The 21,002-nt window shown below is 44.2% G+C and overlaps 1 protein-coding gene across 1 annotated transcript in view; it reads right to left on the reverse strand.

Moving 5' to 3' along the window:
- The window catches only part of LOC306785380 (zinc finger matrin-type protein 4), a 43,163-nt gene that overhangs the window by 11,872 nt on the left and 10,289 nt on the right, over window positions 1–21,002 (reverse strand). Inside the window, exons 2-6 of the mRNA XM_079279738.1 lie at window positions 18,089–18,205; window positions 15,466–15,558; window positions 10,304–10,481; window positions 6,593–6,814; window positions 443–539 (exon numbers count right to left, since the gene is read on the reverse strand). Of these exons, the coding sequence (XP_079135864.1) occupies window positions 443–539; window positions 6,593–6,814; window positions 10,304–10,481; window positions 15,466–15,558; window positions 18,089–18,205 (707 nt within the window). The remainder of the gene's footprint in view (window positions 1–442; window positions 540–6,592; window positions 6,815–10,303; window positions 10,482–15,465; window positions 15,559–18,088; window positions 18,206–21,002) is intronic.

A 21,002-nucleotide genomic window follows, 5' to 3' on the forward strand; every position in this document is an offset into this window, starting at 1 on the left:
ACGAACACTTAATTAAGTAACATAATATGACAGACAATGACCGTAGCGCGACATCATATCCATCACCTCTATCGGACATGAAAAGGATTGTGTGTTCACTTCCAAAGTGTTCATGCGTTTCAAACGGCCGCACTCGCAGGCGATAAAAGCCCGTCATCATAGCCTCTTCCTGGATGCACTGCACGGCCTCGCTTATGTCTCACTGAGAGTGCTTGTGTCTTTGCGTGTCTCCATGGCTTCGGGGCAATCGTACAAATGTAGAAAAATGAAAGACCTTAAGAGTGAAGTTCAAACCCGCCTACTTTCACACCTCCGCATACCTCGCCAATCGCTGCATGAAGTGGACGCGATCGTCAGATCGTCTGTTCCAGAAAGTCTCTCTTTCTTAGCGTTTTGGGCGAATGGATGGCTAGTCAGTCGAGTCATTAGTTGTCATACTCACTTGTTCTGGTGCTTGGAGCCCTGGAGGTGTGCATGGTACTGCTCGATGGAGTTGAGGACCACACTGCAGACACTGCAAGAGTAACTACTACGCAGCCCTGGAGAGACACAAACACACAAGCACCGTGGTTACTACCGGTGCACTTTCAATAAGTATAGCTCAAAGGAATCTTTAAAAACAGTCGCCATCTTCATCTGGCTCATCCACAGCAGAAGCGGTGAGGCCAACGTGAGCAACAACACCAAAAAAAGACCTGTCAAGTCTTATTAAGACATTCCACATTGTCGCGTAATTTTCCGAATTAAAGTGCATCTGGAAAAAAACGTGATTGATTAGAATAACAGCTGCAGAAAGCCAGTTACATTTTTAGATCCTTAGATCAACTTATTCTTAGTGTGTGTGTGTGTTATGAAGGTGCCTTTAAAAAAAATTAACTTCAACAGAGGGAGAAGAATTTGGACACCAGGGCTAAGAAAATAACTGTGCAGTCGGTTGTGCACATGTGTAGTGCTGTGTACGGCTGTGAATGCGCTGCACATTTGTATTGTATCAGTGAATGTGTGCTTGAGATGGTGCGGCTCAGACACAGATGTGAACTAATTGGAGGGTTTGCAGGTGGTTGAGATGAACACCCAAAAATAGCTGGATGGAGATACTGACAGAGCGGAGTGGGGTGAAGAGAGATGAAGAGGGGCCGGCGTTAGGTAGAGAGAACGAGTGAAAAGAGGGAAATCTCCGGAGAAAAATGAGAAGGATGTGTAAAAAAAGACAGGGGAGGAGACTGAGACGTGGTAATGATAATGACTTGTCACACTGCAGCGGTGATATAAAATGCATGCTGGGCTTTAATGATGAGGAGAAAACATGACCTTTAGACCCAGACCCCAAAAAAAAGATCCTCTCACATTTTCTGTCCTTCATGAGGACAGAGGAAGTGCTCTCTGTGATGACGAAGATAGGCCAATCAGCAACATGACATAATGGCTGTCAGATGTGAAATGAAGTGCTATTTTTGTTTTCTCACATTTTGCACACTGCAGAATCAGAGATGAACAACCTTGACACTTCAGGGTTGTATGAGAAAACAGTCAAAAGGTAATTGCTTGAAGCCCCCCCCCCCCCCGCCTGTTTTTTTTTTTTTTCATTGTTATTTTTTGATGATGAATGTGTCATTTTGGGTGAGGCAACTGAAGTCGGTGTGATTGCTGGTGTGTGGGTGCCCTTTTCTCTGCTGTCATCACTGTCTAAGATTTATGAGTTGTCTGTGTATTCCATCACCTTTTTGACCTTCTGTGGCGGTAATTGGTGAAGCATGTTGGGAGATGAAGTTGTGATATGGTTAGGAGTGTTGGGTCATTTAGACTGGGCTAGAGCTGCATAATGTGGCATCTCTATACTCCCCGTCGTCCGAGTCGCTCCGTCTGTTTCAGCGGTGATTAAGGACAAACAGCCATTTAGCCTACAAGAAAGTCACGACTGAATTAGTAGCCGGGAGTAAGTCTTGGTTTAAATGTTGACATTTTGCATCTATTATGAGCTGATAACTAAGTCTGTGTGTGTGTGAGAGGGAGCGATTCCACCCTTTTCTGCCAAAATGCTGTTATTTCTGTTCTCTCTAATGAAAATGCTATTAATTGGAGAAGCGATAATTTAGTAAAGAAAGGAATGATAATTCTCTCTCTCGTGCTCCTTCCCTTTCTCTTCCTCATAATTCTATACCGCTGCAAGGATTACACAAAGAGGTCCTTTTTTGTATACATGATTAAGTGTGTGTGTGTGTGTGTGTGTGTGTGTGTGTGCGCACACACACACAAAGGCAGCTTCCCTGCTTTTAGTCTGATTGATGTCACCTCCCCACTACCCGGCCGAGCACTGATGTACAATATGCTGCAGTTTGTGTGTGTGTGTGCCAGAAAATGTGGGCATGTGCCAGTCTTTTGAACGAACACACACACACACACACACACACACACACACACACACACACACACACACACACACACACACACACACACACACACACGCACACACACAGTCACTGTGCTTCCGGTTAATAAAGCAGTTCTGGCATAAGGAAACACTGTGTCCTAATCCATGTTACATGGATGGAAAGTGTGTATGCAAGGAAACTGACAGCATGCAGCGCAGGGTTGTGAATATGTGGTGTTTTTTTTGTGAGCATGGGCAGTATTTGTGAGGCTGTTCTAAGCCTTGTTAATTACACAAGAAGATATGCCAGGGAGAGAGAGAGGAGGGGGTGAGATGAGCTGAGGCAGTGGGTGTGGAGCTGTTTGTGACTGTTCCTCAATGCACAGAGTGCTCTGGCATTGCTGGCACCTCTGGTGTGGAGACGCTTAAATGCTTGTCAAAAAAGTGATGAGCTACATTTTGTGGACAACATTTTTTTAGAAAATGTTCTTCTCAAGAGCCTTGTTGCAAAGAAATGCAAGAAGAAACATCGTCATGCAGTTTCTGAGCCTGATATATTGTAACAAAGTCTCAGCTCGGGCAACATTAATGAGCCGAGCGTGATGTTCATGGCTCGTTCTAGCAGGATGCACTGCCAAGCTCTAACTGCAGCCTTTTTATTTGTAAGACTCAAGGGTTTGCAGGTTGCGGTCAGCGCTGCTGATTGTAAAAACTAGTGTCATTGTTGGTTAAACAGTCGGATGGTTTTAAGACTCAGAGGGAGCACTGTACTTAACATCAAGTTCGTTCATAGTAGAGTTTACTCCATTTTCCACTTGTGATCCACGACTGCAACTGAGAATCTCACTATATGGTATTCATCTGTAGTTTTATCCACAGCGGAGGCCGGCATAATAGTTTTCAGAGCTCTACAGAGCCTTTGTGCTGTGGTACACAATTAGCTTACCATGCGCTTTGCAAGATTAAAAAGGAACTGGATCCAAAAAGAAGCCCATTGAGATGCAATCAAAACCAACAGACTGCAGCAAAGGCTTGACGGTACGTCTCATAGGAATATATCGCAAACACCACAGCGCAGAGGGGTTGAGCATAGGGGGAGAGTCGGATTGAATCCAAGTGGAATTTTACAAAGCAGCAAACTTTGCATCACCATTAAAGCAGTAAATAATAGTTTTTTTGCCAATTTTTAATGCTGGACACTTTTCAATACTTACTTGTCAAGGACACATTTCGTTAAGTACTCCAAAAATGATTTAACTTCGGTACCCAGGCTCAGTTCATATGTGCGATCTACAATGACTACAGTATATACCGTTTATATATCTGTCTCCCAATTTAGGCACAGTCATCAATTACACACAATTTTCTCTGCTTTGGTACCCTCTCTCGGGCACTCTCTCTCACACACACACATACACATACATAGGCCGACACACTCTCCAGTCCTAGACGCTTATCTCACTGCTTCTAATTAACTACTCAGTCTCCAGAGAGAGGAGACAATGCACCGGCTGTGTCTTAAGGGGTTTCTACCCCAGTCGTGATTTATGTAAAAACACAGCCGAGTCAGCCGGGCTCCATCCCTCGTCAGTAGCCACTCCCACTGCAACTCCCTCGTCCACCTCTGTAATCCATCTCCAAGGGTTTTGTCTGGCACCTCGTTGTGGAAAATAACGACGACGTCGTACTCCCCTGTGCCCTGTCTACGCAATTACACCAGAAAAATCCAAGAGTAAGGAAAAAGTGTTGATATGTGTGATTTTGTGATATGTTTCGGTCGTGAGAGTGTGAAAGCGGGAGCAGGAAGTAAGGGGGGGGAGACGAAGAGGGAATATGCAAGGACAAGTAAAGGTCAGTATCATCAATAGGACACAACCAGACAATATGCCCGGCAGATTCTGGAGCCATAGTTTGGGAAGAAAGGAAATCTTGCTGTGTAAATAATTCACCTTCGTGGGGAGCTAATAAGGATGACAGATGAGACATGACGAGGGATTGGAGCCCCTAGTGGTGTACACGCACATGCACGCACACACGCACACACACACACACACACATTTTCACACAATACAACCACAGCAACAGCAGACACAAGAGAGTACTAAATGCAGACTAAATGCACCAGGACAAACACTTGATTGATGGCACATATAATAGAGCACGTCAGCGGCGAGCTCACTGAGAAATCTTAAGCCAGTTCATTGCCCTTGAAAAGAAGACCGGATCGATTTTGCAGTAGAGACGTCACCGAGTGCAAATATATTTGATTGAACAAACGGAATATCTGACTTTTATGTGTCTGTTATTATTTTAGATGTCTTCTGTCGTTAAATGCTGAGATTTAGATTTAAAACCTCCCAAAAAAGGATGTGGGTCACAGCGTGAGGATGGAGGATGATATACAACGTGACACCACTTAAAAGCCTTTGAGCCAGTGTAGGCGGCAACGTGACTCATGCTTTTAATATGATTGGCTTTTTGAGACGATGGTTTGTGTCATGGCACCCGGAGCACAAAGCCAACGGCGCGGCTTCGGCTCACAGAGGATTTCCATATTTGTTTGTAGCTGTGTACGAGTGTGTTGAACTTGAATGCGTGCGCTGTGGAGGTGCTGTGTCGCACCGATGTTGCATGTTGGGCTGCGTGACGCAACAGGATGACGTTGGCCGATATCACTTATAGGAACCAGAGAAGGAAAAGCGCTTTCTGTGCCAGAGACTATTAATATTTCCATTAGAATACCCTTTTGGCAGAAATGTGTGTATGAAATGTGAATCGGTGTTCTCTTACTGCTACATTTGTGGTTTGAAGTGTTTGTGTGGGAGAGGAAAGGACTTAAGGGGCAGAGAAAGACATAGAATAGTAATTAAAACCCAGGACTCGCTATGATAACTGTAATTTGATCTAAATTCTACCATTTAATAATGTATATTAAGACATCATTTCAGTTTAATCCTTTACTTAAGTTCCTGATGTTGTCAGGCTGTGTGGGACTCATGTGCTCTTCAGCATTAATGTGTAATATTTAGTTTTTTAGCTGCACTAAGCATGCTACATGCAGCATGCTAACAGAGGCCCCGTTTCGTTCTTTGTCAGTTTAACACATTGCTGTGCTGGCACTAAGAAGCACGGCGATGCTAACGGAACTGTGACCCCAGACAACTCGCATGGAAAGGTTAGGCTGTTGCAAACCGATACGAAAACCAAGATGTGTCAAAATTCCAGTTGGGCTGAGATACACAGTTAATTAGGGAGCGACAACTATTTGCCTGGGGTGATAGATTACTTAAATCTTCCCCTTAGGGTCCAACCCTTGAGATGATTTACCCAGTAAATACCTTTCGAAGAGCACTCTAATGATTTAGTATTACATTTCCATAAAGTTGGGCTCTGATTGGGAAAAAGCAATTGTCCGAGTTGATTCAGCAGATGCCGAGTCACTGACTTAGTCCGTCCCTACTGTCCCTTGTAAAAGGCCAAGCACCAAACACGCTAACTCCTACAATCACAATAATGCAACTCGACAGCATCTTCTTCTTTGACCCAAACCGGCTAATCTCCCACGCTTTTCAAAGGACATGCCCCCATCTGTTACATATACGCTTTCTAATAACAATCTGTAGCCTTCAAACCAAAGCCGATCTATCTGGATAATGTCACTCGAGCTTCTTCTGGGCCACACATGACTTCATAGACTTCACACAGAAAGACTTTGACATTTAAAAATTGGTGGAGTCCCGATTCAATTCAGTTTATATTATGACTTCGACAGAACTATAAAACTTTACAATTCTACATCTGAATTTAAAGAATGCATTCCAACCATCTGTGGAACATTAATTCTTTACAGTGTATATAAACCGTAGAGGGGGTTGATCCGGACTGATTTCATGGAAACTTATGGGCTTTAAAAACAGAAGTCAGCCACGTAGAACCCATGTTTTTGAACAAATGTAGGGTGAATGTGAATAAGCTGATCGTTACAGTAACTGGCTGAGAGTGCTCATTTTCTCTGTGAATAAGTGGTGTGGCTTACCTCAGTATAATATCTGTGAAATGTACACCACATTGAAAGGCATATGAACATTTCAGAGGTCCACCCTCACTGCCACAGATCTTGAATGTGATCTCCCCCTTATCGTCTTTCCTGGTACAAAGTCGTAACACTCCCTCCTGCCCTTCACTTGTCACTTGTGTCGGGCTCGGGGCCAAGAGGCTGACCTGTGCTCTCCGTGGCATCCAGACTGCCCGCTAGCTGCTCCAGGAGGCGTGCTCTGGCTGCGTTCCTGCGGTGCTTCTTGCCCTCGTAGTGCTGCTGGGCCATCAGCGGGTTGTTGAACCAGGCTCCGCACAGACAGCAGTACTTCCCGGCCTCTCTTCCGCCGTTTCCGCCGACCACTGCCACAGCGGGGTCTGTGGGCAGCGGGGTGGAAGGGGAGGAATCTGGGGGGGGAGTTAACAGATAGGAGGTAGAGAAGAGGGGTGAGGGATTGCAGAAGGAGGAAGGGAAGGAGAGAAGTAAGTGATCATTTTAACATGAAATCAAATGCAATTGGAGTTTTAAGGGAAAAATGACATAAATTAAAGGAAAAACAATTTACAATATTTTCACTAACATGACAATGTCATACATCCATCTTCACATGGATCCACACACTGTCTTTCTTACAGACACAGATAAAATACCCGTTGAAAGCTCCGGGTTTAGGAAGTACCAATGGAGACCGAGCAAAGAGCAATAGACAGCTGCAGGCCACATCTGTGGAACATAGACGAGGGTCAGGAGGAAGCCATCAGCACTCCAGGGACGCGTCTGCAAGCGCTTTCCACTCACATCTACTGTACCTCTCAACCGCTTTTTTTTTGTTTTTTTTACAAAACCCTCTCTCTTATCTCCTCTCCTCACCTACTCCCCTTTCCTCTCTGTTGGGGAATGGGAAAAAAAGGCAGACTTCCAGGTGACCTGCCGTTCGTGACACGACGCTGGTTACCATGGTGATTGCCCATTAATAGCCAACAGGCACTGCCTTGTCCACCGGACACGGTTGTGGCTCACGCGGCGAAGACTGTGAACGTGCGTGTGGCTGCACACGTGTCTGTGTGTGTGCATGCGGGTGTTTGTGTGGCGGATTGAATGCATAATCTACACTTGAGAAAATGTGTGAAGACCTGTGTGTGTGTGTGTGTGTGTGTGTGCATGAAGCTCCAGAATGGGTTGCTTGTGTGTGTAAGGTACAGTACATGTACCAAAGAAATCATCTCTGCCCAAACTGTTTATTTGATCACAGTGGGGGGGGGGGGGGGGGGGGGTGTTAAGTCCACAGCCAAATGGTGTGAGAAAGCTCATAATGCCAGATGGCGCATCCAAATGTGCCGATTTGCCATGTACAACGTGTCAATGGCTCCAGAGCTACAGCGACTATGACAACACACAGCCGCAATACAGCAAGTTTAAACATTTCACACACACGAGCCCACTCACACGTGCTTTAAAGCCCAAATGAGTCATGCCACTTCTTTCACAACAACCATAAGCTCACTGATGGCGAATGAATAGCAAGCATGGAGTGTTGACCCGTGACTATGAGTGCGAGGTGTGTGAGTTTCTGTATTTGTTGGGGGTGTATGTGTCTGTCTTGACTAGGCTCCAGCCCTGCGCGCTGATTGGCCGTTCATACCTTGATGTGTCTTCGGGCTCTGTTCACATAGTTACTGTATCTATGGCTGTGTCTCCGCTCATCTGCGCAACCACACCCACGCACACTCGCCTTGGCCACACTATCATTTCACTTCCAGAACTCAACCCTGTGACTCTTCTGCTGTCGTTTCGTTTTCCCTGTTATTGATCTCAGAGACGAGGCCGTCCTGAAATCTCTGGTACATCATTCCTGCGTGCTCGTGTGTGCCCGTGCATGAGTGAAGCTCCTGAGCCCTGACAGCTCTGTGGAGCAGCACGTGCTGAGCAGCAACAAGAAGAGATCCTCGGGTGTATTTTTCCCCTCCATCCCTTGTGTCACCGCCATGAGTGTGATCTCTGCACGCTGGAGCAGAAGTAAGTGTTTTTTATGGAGCCGGGGCACAGGGAGTGTGCGTGATAGTGTGTGTGCAAGAAGAAGAGGAGGAGGAGGTGGTTTGGAGTGTGTGATGTGTGAAAGGGGAGGGAACACAGGTACAGTGTCTGCATTCCACCTCTCAAGGGCTTCTTCAGACCTCACTGTGGTTTGTTTGTGCATATCTTTGAGTGTGTTTCTTATGCATGTTAGTACCCATGTGTCCTTACAAGTAAGGGCATGTCCAATATGAATGTGCATGCATCAGTCATCTTGCTAATGCATGTTTCTGACGAGTGTGTGCGTGTGCATGTGCGCACAAGACTGTCAGCTTAGCTGTGCATCTTCTGTAGAGCGCTCATCTCGGAGTGATCGTGACGGTTCCTTTTGACTTTAATGTTTCCTGAAACCCTCTTCTTCTCTCCCAGGTCACTCGTCCTCTCTTCTTGCTCTCGCTCCCTCCTTTCTTTTTCCTCCATGTTCCACTGTCACGAAACCACAGAACTCCACGGCAACGGCTCTACTGCAGTGACACTTTTCCAAAGTAGGCCAAAGTTTAACAAAGTTACTCAGGGGCAAGATTATTTAAAACACTCCATTTTGTAGCGATTGTGTGTCTATAGCTCTGTGAATTTTTTACTTTGAATCCAATTTGAATCACATTATGTAAAGCTCCCCTGGAGACGAGTCACCAGCACTGACACTTAAAAAAAGAAAACGCTAATCTTTAACAATCATGAGCATGAAAAAAGAAAATGAATATACAGATGTCTTGATTTGCTCATGCAATTTATTTTCCTGCGTATGTGCTTCACCTTCAAAATTGTACTTCTTGGGCCTCTGGCATGTTATATTACCAGACTTTTCCTCCTGATATCCAGGCTAGACGTTTTGACTGAAGCATGACTAAAGCTTTCCAAATCCACTCCTGATAAAAATGTATGCTTTGAACTTAAAAAAAAACATTCTCAGTCCAGTGTCACATGGTGCAAATACTGGATCTCTGGATTACATGAGCATGTGCAAGTAGAGGTGAGGGTGTGTTTTTCCAACCAAGTTGATTACCATGGTCTTGAGGGAGGACAGGCTCTGTGTGCAAACACCATGATTGGAATCCAATGGATGTATTGATCGGCCGGGGCTGAAAGGGTTGGTCGATCACCAAAGCACCAGTTCATAGTCAGATGTTTTATGGATTATAAATGTCGTGTTTCCCTTTCAAGACTGACCGGAAGAAAGACAAACTAGCGCGATGAATCAGATTGATACTCAACTGGCACTCGGTCACTCCCTCGACTTCTTTTGCCTCTATTTCTTTTTACCGCCGATACTAATTGCAGCTCATTGATTATCCACATTGGTAGATACAGATCCCTTTTTTTGTGTTGTTTGGTGACAGCAGCTTGTCTATAAGGTCACCAAGATCCTTTCAACCGCTCTGGAGTCAGTGTTTTTCTTTTACTTTGATATTGTAATTTATCGTGATTTTTTTCTTCACGATTCAAATGATTAGGAAATGAAAGGTTGTATTTTTAGTGATTGAATCAAATCTTGTGATCTGTAGTTTTAATGATGAATTATAAGCTGCTTAGAGCTCGTGTTTGGAAGCTAAACAGATCATAATTCACTCTCCAATATATATTTATGTTGCTGTGAAAACACCGCCCTCAAACAACTGTTTGTTCAAGCTTCTTCAATATTCAAGTGAACACATCGTGATACTGTTATAATTGTCCTTTGCCCAATAAAAATTTTCACTGAACAGAGCCTTAACGCATCATAACAGTCATGTTATGGCAACAGTGCATGTTTGGATGTGTGAGTTTGGTCTTGTTGCAATGATCAAGCCCAGACAGCGAGACAGGCAGAAGGTGTGAGATACCTGTGTTTGTAGGGCTGGTCATGGCTGCAGGAAGACTGGGCGGCTCCCCCAGCACCAGGCGGACTCTCTTGGCGTGGGTTTTGCCCTGGTAGTGCGACTGGGCCACAATCGCGGAGGTGAAGAACATATTACACAAGGTACAGCACTTGTTCCTGTCCACCTCTGTCTCTGCACAGTCCTGCAGTAGGAGAGTAGGGGAGAAATGGTAAAAGCGAGTGGTGGAGAGGCAGAGGTGTTACGAGACAAAAATGGACCACAGCGGAGGAGAGTGGTTGAGGAGAAAGGAATGATGTGAAAAGAGAGGTAGAGAGAGGTGAAGGTGAGAAAAGGAGAGAAGAGGCAGGGGGGAGATGAGAAAAGGAGAGGTGTACACTCTGCACTGACCTCCTGGGCTTTGTCAGTTTCTCTCAAACACACACACACACACACACACACACACACACACACACACACACACACACACACACACACACACACACACACACACACACACACACACACACACACACACACACACACACAAGCAAAGGGAAGGCTGATCAAATATTCATCTGTCTCTCTGGGCTGAGACTGTGGTTTGGCCCTTTCACCGATGCTGGTTCATGACTAATGATGAGGAAGAGTTGCTCCCCAGGGAGGGAACACAAACAAAAAGACCAACCGCCTGATTGACACAAATGTACAAATACTCACACATACAAATTCAAAAGAACACACACACACACACACACACACACACACACACACACACACACACACACACACACACACACACACACACACACACACACACACACAGAATTCTCTATCTTTTTCTGTTTGTTTCTGCCCACCAGTATGGGAAAACCAACTCATCTCAAGGAAAAAACAAGAAAAGACTGTAGGCTGCATGTCACACCAATGCAGTCATTTTTAGAAATCATCCGAAATTGCCAGTCATGACCGATGGAAACATAACACTTGCCGGTCAAGCCTTGCCCTTACCGCACACAAAACGTTTAAAAAATAACCCGAAAATCAGATAAATAATAAACGTAGCAGGAGAATAACAGAGATCCGCATGTGAGACAGACACTGTGTGTCACATATTTAAGCTTTTTCCGTGGTTTTTACTAAACTCCATGCAGCTCCGGTTGAAAGAAATCGAAATGCAACAGCATATACTGTGCTTTTAACTTCATGGTAACAGTTTGGGGAAGGCTCTTTGCTGTGGGGGATAAAGAAAGGCTTGTTTTTCTAAGGTTGGTGAGAATGACCTGACCACAACCCCATCGAACACATTTGGGATACGGACAGGCCTTGCTGTACCATCTAAAATCAGTCCCTGACCTGACTAATGCTCTTGTGGCTAAATCGAAGAAAATCCTGGCAGACAGGCTCCAACATCTTGTGGACAGACTTGTCAGAGGAGTGGAGGCTGTTATAGCAGCATATAAATAACCACGGTTTTGGAATGACATGTTGCTGAAAAACAATCGCATGTGGTTGTGATGTTAGGCAGCCCACATACTTCAAATATATAAACTAAAACAATGACAAAAATCAAATATGTCTTCAAAGACGAGCAATATTTCACACTCTCAGTGCAACCTTTTGTGTTCTACACTTTCACAACCCTTTCCCCCGTTTCTTTTATTCTTCTCTCGGCTCATGTTGAATCATGGTGTGTTCATCCAGGCTTTAATTCTTTTTTAGTCTCTTGCTGCCTCTCCTGAATTAGTTTGCGCATCTTTCTTTCTGTCTTTTTCACACCAGCGCTTTCTAGTCCAGGTCCACAGTCGGAGGAGAGGAACCTCGGCCTCTGTGAAATAGAGGACAATAATCGAACTATTGTCCATATCTAAGTATGTAGGAGCGTGTGTTAATGTGTGTGTGTGTGTCTGTTTTAATGTGCGTGTGTGTGTGTGTCTTGTGTCAGCACTGCTTAGCATCACGGACAGTGGATGTGAGAGTTAAGGACACCTTTACCTCAGGCCTGGCTTTGTCTCTCAGCTGTCCCATCTCTCTCTTTCTGTTTTCTTCTCTCTATTTTTTTTCCTCTCTCACTCGCCTTCACTCTCAGACTTTCTCTCTCTCTCTCTCCCTCCCTCCCATTCCTGCCTCCTCCCTCCCCCTCTGTGCACTAGTCTCAGTGACTCTCTCTGTTGTGGGATGAAATATGTATCCGTATTGGCAGGCCCTCACCACCCCCTCTCCTCCTCCTCCTCTCCTCCCCCGTGTCTGTCCCTCCTCTATCTCCCCCAGTAACTCAATTTCCTTCTACTTTTTGGTTTGGTACAAATTCATTGTTGTACCTTATTAGCCATTGAAGCATGTGTGTTTGTAAAGTAAAATATGTTTTGTTTTTTTCACCCTCACTCCATCCATTCCTCTCACCTATACATCTTCCCTGCTTCCTCATTACCACGCATGTTTTAGTTGTTTTTGACTCGGAACAAAGAGGATCAGTCAACAGCGATGGGGCTGAAACATAAAGAAGCATCTTCTTGAAAGAAGGCTGCAACACAAACCCTGCCGCTCAATGACAGACGCTACACGAGCGACAGTGCGGGGAACGTTTTAATCAATCTCAAGTGTGTGTGAACATATGAAGAATTGTCAGCTCGTTACAGCTGCCACTCCACTTTAAACAATAAACAGCATCTCTGACTCACTGTTTTCCTCCATCGTCTGTCTCCGCTGGAAGTCATCAACCTTTCTGTTTCTTAATTTTTGATTTAGAGATCCCTACCCTCGCTCATTTCAACAATCCCTCTCTGTACTTTTGTCCTCACTCTCTCTACCTGTCGCATCTCACACATGTGCTGAGACTGATTTGCATGCGACCTAATTGTTGAGTGCGGTTCTGTTTGTGCACATGATGCACGTATGCCTGTTTATCCGCTGCCTCATAGTGTGCCTGTATCGCGGAATATTTAGTTTTTGGGTGGCTTCATGCACCTAACAATAGACTCATAATTAGATGTGTTAATCTTCCTCTCCTTCTGTTTTTCTTTCTCTCTGCTCCTCCTTACTTCTCCCCCTGCTCTGTGTCGAGGCGCTGTGGGAAACATTGCTAAATATACACATGGAGCAGCACAGGGAAACAGACGCTCTCATTTGGAGTTTGAAGAAGCGCTGAAAGTGTAAATTGAAAGGGCCGACAGTGCAAATTTAGCATTGGAGGAGAATAAAAGTCAAGGGGGAAAAAAATAAGTATTTTGTCATCTCTAGCCCTATCTGCAGGTAGAAAACGGCACAGACGGAGAGATAGCAGGTTGGAGAATTGGGTAGAAAAATGGATACATTTCACTCCCCTTTCATCTGGGAGCACCTTCACGACCTACTTTCTCTGTTTGTTCTGTGACAAACACGTTCACCTACACGCACATCTCAAGGCATGGCATTTTACACTGGGCAGACTTCATTCACTCTGCAAAAATCCTTTTTCTGCTGTTCCCATTGGACTGCGCCGTGTCAATCAGTATGAGAACAGAAGGGCAAAAACACGGAGATGAAGTGCAGAGAAAAGACGTGCGAATCTTCCCCCGGGGAAAAAATGAATGAAAAAAGATGAAAGAGCTGAGAGAAGAAAATCGTATGATGAGTATTTCATCGCTGGAGAACCGTTCGTCTTATATCAGTTTTTCCAGCATTGTCAGATAATCAATGTCACATCCCTGCATGAGAGGTTATGAACAAATTACGAGCTGTGGCGCTCACAGTATGGCAGATGACCGTACGTGTGTGCGCATGTGTGTGTGCACACACGGCCTGTTTGTGTGTAGTGTCCCATATGAGGTGAAAGCCAGCAGGGGCTGAGTCATGTCTTATTCACTTAGAGAGACAGATGGAGACGCAGGTGTGAATATTTCCACACTGAGTGTGTTTGTATACCCATGTGCCCTTGACATGCCTATGTCCTGATTGTCTGCAGTCTGGTGCATGTGTATCACCTCTTTACATCTTAGTGCACAGCTTGAGTCCAGAACAAGGATCCAACCGGTGAGAAATATAAAAGCAAATGTTCATTTCAGTTTTGCAGCATGACATGACTGCGAACAGCTTGCGTGCATGTGTTTAGGTCTGCAAAGATGTGACCACAACAAATAACTCTTTCCCCACCTGGTTGTTCTGGCTCCCCCCTGGGGGGTGTGACTCCTCTGGTTGCAAAAAATCACTTACATTGGGGAGGTTTACAAACATTTTAGTTTCTTATTTTTGCCACGACTTTCATCTTTTGCCATCAGTGGAGGACGAAGGGTCGTTGCTGTACAGAGATAATGGGCCGTGCACTCCGGCTCAGGTTCTTGGCTGTGGCGCGACACTGTGTTTGGAGACGCTCCACCTCTTCCCTCTTTCTGGCACAGATTTGTCAGTTAGCTTTATTTTTCCACCAGCTGTGTCCTCAAAGTGTGTATGTAGGGAGAGTGTATGTAGTCTGTCTGTGTGTGTGTGTGTGTGTGTGTGTACTATGGCATACCCCAGACAAATGGGGCACACAACGGACTATTGTAAAAATCCCTCTTCACAATAGTCTATTACAGTCGCATTTCTTTTTCATACATACACAAAGACCCGTGAATAAAAAAATCTAAATTGAATCAACCCCTAAATATCAGCTGTGCTTCATGTTAGAATCCCATCAATTCACTGTGGACACAAATGCAAGCTCAGTATTTGCTAAAATTGCAGGACAGGGTTTTAGAAATATACAGACACAATCGCCCACCTACAGCACACACTCACAGACAGACACACGGGCATTGGTAATGTTGACGGACGTCCCTAGCCACAGCCTGCAATAGCCTGATATAGAGCTGCTCGGTGGCGTCTGCCTCCACTAAATCTGGCTACAAACACCACAGCTAAGGCAGAAGCTCTTTTGGGAGAACCATAGCGCACAACTGCACACAACAGATCAAACGAATATTCCCATGAGCATTTGAGCTGCAACGGCAAAGCCTGCGAGTAGACGGGCCCAGGAAAGGATTCGACCGAGGCAGGTTTTTGTCATCTATATACATTTCCGCATGCAAATAATTGTCTTGCCTCGAACATCATCAGATACTTCAGTTTGTGATTATACTGCAAAACGGTGTCATTTAGTTCATGAATGAATCTTAAACGCTTCACACTGTATGTTATGCAACACAGACACAGAGACACACATGGGAGCATACTGGGTTATCTGGCCGCAGTCTCTTAGAAGGTGGTCCTCCATCTTCAGGGTGAAGCATGTAGAACAGACGCACCTTGTTGGCGTGTTTCTTACTCTGAAAGGGAGACAGAAACAGAGAGAGAGAAAAGCTGTCAGCCAATGAACTGAGTTTTATTTCATCAAGTGAGCCAAGTGGGGGGGAAAAAAATCAATAACTGTCACTCCACCTTGGCTACTCCCTCCAAGCTTTTTATCTCTGTTTCAGCTGATGATGTCAGCAGACAGTTTGCTCCTGGCTAGTTGACTAATGGCCAGGACCAGCCTCAGCTTTCTGGGAGCCCTGAGTAAGATGTTGGGATCGGGGGAAGTGGTTGGGAGTTAAATATAATGAGGGCCTGCACACTGGGGCCCGTAAAGTGCCAAAGGAAGTGAGACAATCATTTGGAAAGCTCAAATTACATTGAAAGGGAAACGATAATATCCTGGTGCCCTAAAAAATAAATAAAGATATAAATATATTGGTAAAGAAACAATGAGTCTGCATGATATTAAAAGTCCTTGGTGAGAAGATTAAGTATGTATCTGACGGGTGTTTGTGCTGCTCACTAGAGCTGTGTCGATACCAGTACATCAAAAACACCTCCAGTGCATCCTAAAATGCACCTATCACATCACATCACCATATCATTTATCATTGAGTATCATTGAGTAACAGCGTTTTTGTTTGCCTCTGTTACAATCTCTATTATCTGTAACAATTAGAAACGTACAGTAGTGTGTTATAAGAAAGGACACTGAGCTGTCCTTGAAACTGCTGGCTGTCACTTTAATGGCCAACAATGGAAGTCACTGGACAGACTGGAGGGTAAAGATTAGTGCACGTGTATGTGTTGCGACAGCTCTGTGTGTTTGACTGCAAGGTTGACACAGCTATCTTGCTCTATACATATCCTTTTTTTTATTGGCATGCTGGGTGACCTTCACTCCTTTCTACCACATAACAACTATTATTATCTGTACATTCCACTGCTGGTGCAGTTTTCCAGAAGCAAGTGTTGACGCTGTCAGAGCGATCGTATCTTTAATGCCACATATACGGTCAAATTCACGACAGAGTGCAGGGATACAAGTCAAGATTGTGCTTACCAAAAGCATCACTGGTGAAAAATGTTTGGAATGACGTGATTAAATGGGTGAAATGTCTTCAGGTGACTGTTTCCAGAACTGGATCCCTGTGAGGGAATCACTCCACTGTGGGTCACATGATCAGTGGAATTGTGTTTTGTTGTTAAGTGAAGTCAAGTTCAGTTGTTTAGTTTCAATATATATCATGGCTGAACAGGACACAAAGAAAGCGAATGGGAGACTCTGACAAGTCACTGTACTTGCTGCTCCAGTGCTTAGATTGGATCCTCTGCCCCCGGGACTAGAAGCCCCCCCCCCCCCCCACACACACACACACACACACACACACACACACACACACTCCCTCTACCTCACATGCCCCCTCACTTGTCAGACTACTTTAATTCAGTTTGTCGGCGCTTGTGTGAGTGCGTGCTTGTGTTCGTAGGTGTATAAATGGTCATGTGTAGTCGATGGATCTGGGGTATGGGCGAAAAGCGGGACCTTGTGTCACCATGGTTACCCTGGAGTGACCCTCACCGGGCACCCTAAACTAATGGACTGTGTCTCGTCCTCTGTTTCTAGGATCAAATCAAGTTGGAGGAGTTACAGCTATAGCGAGCAACTACCACCCGTTGTAACCTATAGTAAGTATTTCCACTGGTGTGTTCGGCAGTTATGAAAGATGTGCGTTGCTGCCAGTGGAGAGGGGAAGGACTCCAGAACCCGGAGCTCCTCAATAATTCATCCCCCATGATAGCTCTCCTTTCTTTAGCCTGTTGTTGTTGTTGTTGTCTCTGGGTCTCTATTGAAACTAAGACACAAAAACTCCTTTGCATTTCAATTATTTCTTGCCATGTCTCCTTGATCTACCGACCTCTACAGAGACCTGTTATAGAGGGTGACAGTGAAGAAATGCAATGACGCAACTTGCCCATTCCTCTGCACAACTCAAGGCGGTGTGTTTCTGTCAGACGGACGTCGGTTGGTAGACAAGCATCTGACAAACGCACGCGGCCGTTGTCGTTGCTTAATTCTCCCCAGATAAGGGTCTTGTCCTCATTAGTCTGCTTGTTAATCCCAATTGGGTCTTGTAATCAAGGAGGACCTCACTGCAGTACATGCACGCAAGCGCACGTGCACGTGCACGTACACACACACACACCACCACCACACAGGGACACATTCTAGTTAAATAATGCACAGGGCTGATTATTGAATGGCCTAATTAAATTACTCTTAGGGAGTCTGCTGAGAGGTAGAATATATTTAAACAAAAATTGTGCGTGTGTGTGTGTGTGTTTGTTTGCAAGTGACGAGCATTATGCTGCATTAAGTCTATGTATAATGGATGAGCGCTGCTTGGAACGGCACAAGCCCTAAATTGGTACAAATAAGGCTGAGATGCCTTAAGAAGTGTACAGTGCAGGAATCTGCTTGTCCAAGCAGTAATGGTGGCAACATTTCGTTTGTTTGTTTGTTTTGTGGGAACATTGCTGTACAAGCAGAGACGGACTCACCTCATAGTGAGCGGTGCGCTGGGACTCGGAGATGAGCTGGGCATTGCAGATGTTACAATAGCTCTCTGTGAACAAGCCTCCATCCACGACGCCTGCAGACTTCATCTTCATCTGAGACTACACACAAACACACACATGCCCAGACATACACAAATATGAATACAATTCAAATGCAGAACAAATGTCAGTGAACCTTACAGTGTGTGTTCGAGGTGCACGAGCATGCATATATCTCAATTTAGAAAGTTTTCCTTCAGAATGACAGATTCGTCATGACAGTTCAGCCCAAATATATGTTGATCCTCTCTGTCAGAACATCCTCTCATGGATGATTTTGGCTCTAGTCTTAGAAACATTGCCCCGAGGCTCTGGCTTGAGTTCCTGCATTTTACACAGCAATAAAGTTTTCTCTCTCTCTCTCTATATATATATATATATATATATATATATATATATATATATATATTTATAGGGGTGTAACAATACGCGTATTCGTATTGAACCGTTCGGTACGAGGCTCACGGTTCGGTACGCATGACGAACCGAACAATGCGTTTGAATAAAAAATTTAAAAAAACAAAGAATTTCTTTTTTTAAAAACCTTTATTGAACCAGGTAGTCCCATTGAGATTAAAAATCTCTTTTGCAAGATGTAAGTAACAATACAAGATGTAAGCAAGATGTAAGTAACAACACTACATAACATTAAGGAGCAGTTTTTGTTTTTTATGCTTATGTGTTGCTAAGAAGACACCCCAGAAGACGGGTCACTCAGGTATAGTTCCATCATTGTTCAAAGTCAAAGAATAACTTCATGATGTTAGTTGTAATGAATAAATATATTTTAAAATCAAGTACATTTCTCTGATGTTTATAGTTTTCTACTGTACCGAAACGTACCGAACCGTGGCTCCACTGTATCGTACCGAACCGTGAATTTTCTGAACCGTTACACCCCTAATATCTATATATATATAATATAGATATCTATATAGATATATATAGATATCTATATAGAAAAGTTTATGAATTGTTTGTTGTAAATATGTTCCATTACAAAGTAATAATTAATTAGTAAAAGTATATGTAATTAATTAAGAATGGGCCTTATATTTTGTAATTGGGCAAGGCGGTCCTAATATTAATTACACAATGCATTGCTGGGAGTTTTATTCATCAGTGTATGTGTTTGGTATTTCAAATAATAATCTGCCATATAACTATTAATTACAATGAACACATAAATGTAGTCAAGTAAGAACTACAACATGACCCTGTGAACTGAACAGAGGTGAAGCAGGATGTTTGACACTTTTCACCGCAGCCTTCGGGAATGCAAATGAAACAAAGAAGTGCAGGAACATTGTTCGGGAGTTCATGAAAGTTTCAAAAACTTGGGTTTTCTCTTTCTGGCCATTTTATTAGGCCAAATATTCCGTCATCTTTTCAACTCCACACTGAGTTAGTGTGCATTCTTCCCTAAAGCCCTACTCTGCAGCTCCACTCACAACTTTCACAACCAAAATTTGAATTTGGTTTTATTCAATTTTGCAAGTTCATCCTTAAGAGAGATACACCTTTTTCACCCTTTGCAAAAAATTCTGAGCTCTGGCAAGAAATATAAATGCTGTAGAGCGGTACAGTGTAGCCATTAGCAACTTCCGGCGAGTATTACAGCCTCTGAAGTCAATTGTTAGAAGGTCTCCGGCAACATTTTCCGCTGAGAAAGGGTGTCTTAAAACCTTGTCGGGGATAGAATTGCCGAACCAGTAAAACCATAGAGACCTGAGCATCCCACCGGGAGCCGTGGCTCTGGAAGCAGTGTTTTCTTTCCTGCCTGCAGGGAATGGTCCAGGAACATCCACCATTAAACTGGATGAGCCCCTTGCCCCAAGGAGGCGAAGGACAGGGTGCAAATGTTTTATAGAGCAAGATACATGAATGTTGCAGAGGTCAGCTCCAGTAACTTTGAAAGGAGGTGGTCTTTTGTCCGGCATGGTATCCCGAAAATGGCAACATTAGGGATGAGATCACACAAAAGCAGGGAAACGCAGTGACGGAAATTGGTGTTATTGATTTCAAGTGTAGTGTGTAATTACCTTTTTGGCTCAGCACTCACTCACACACTCACACACACACACACACACACTCACACACACACTTTAACACACTGCTGGTAATTATCCCTGTCTGTTCTCCTTGTCTGTTTAGTGCACCCTGGACCCTCCAATTAACTACAGACATGCTGTATAGACAATTCCTCAATTATCTCGTTAAAACCGACAGCACAGTACGACCCCATGCTTTCAAATAAAATGGCAATGCAGATACATTTGAAGTAGAGCAACACACTTTAACATTACCTTAATGTGTGCTGTAGGCAAGTTACAAGCGTCTGAGAAGGATTTCATTCTGAAATGTCAGCTGGAAACTTGTTTTGTCTGGAGGCATGGATGCATTATCACCTTCAGTTTGCAAAGCGTCTCATAAGACACGAAGGAACAGATCTATTTTGCAAACTGAGATATTAGACTTGCTGCAGAATTTGTGTCCTCCAGCTTTTTGTGACAAGTAAAAAAAAAAAACCTTGTCTGTCTGGACGTCAGCCAGGCAGAAGCTAATCCATCTTCTAATCTGCAGGCTAATTAAAAGTGATCGACTGCAGAAACGTCCTTATCTTCCTAATATCTCCATAACCTTTTGATCATTACACGCAGTATGGAAGACGTGGACTAATTAATAGACTGAATCTGTTGGTGTGATTAATAGCATGGCAGGCCCAACGAAGCAAAAAGATGGAGAGAGTGGGGGGAAATAATGAAAGAGGTATGGAGAGAGGAAATAAGAGAGGGGGGGTTATAATGGTGCACTGAACGTGATGTCTTCATGCTACATGGGTTTAGAGGTCTTAATG

The sequence above is a fragment of the Melanostigma gelatinosum genome (genome assembly GCF_949748355.1).
Source record: "Melanostigma gelatinosum genome assembly, chromosome: 12".
NCBI classification, from domain to species: Eukaryota; Metazoa; Chordata; class Actinopteri; order Perciformes; family Zoarcidae; genus Melanostigma; species Melanostigma gelatinosum.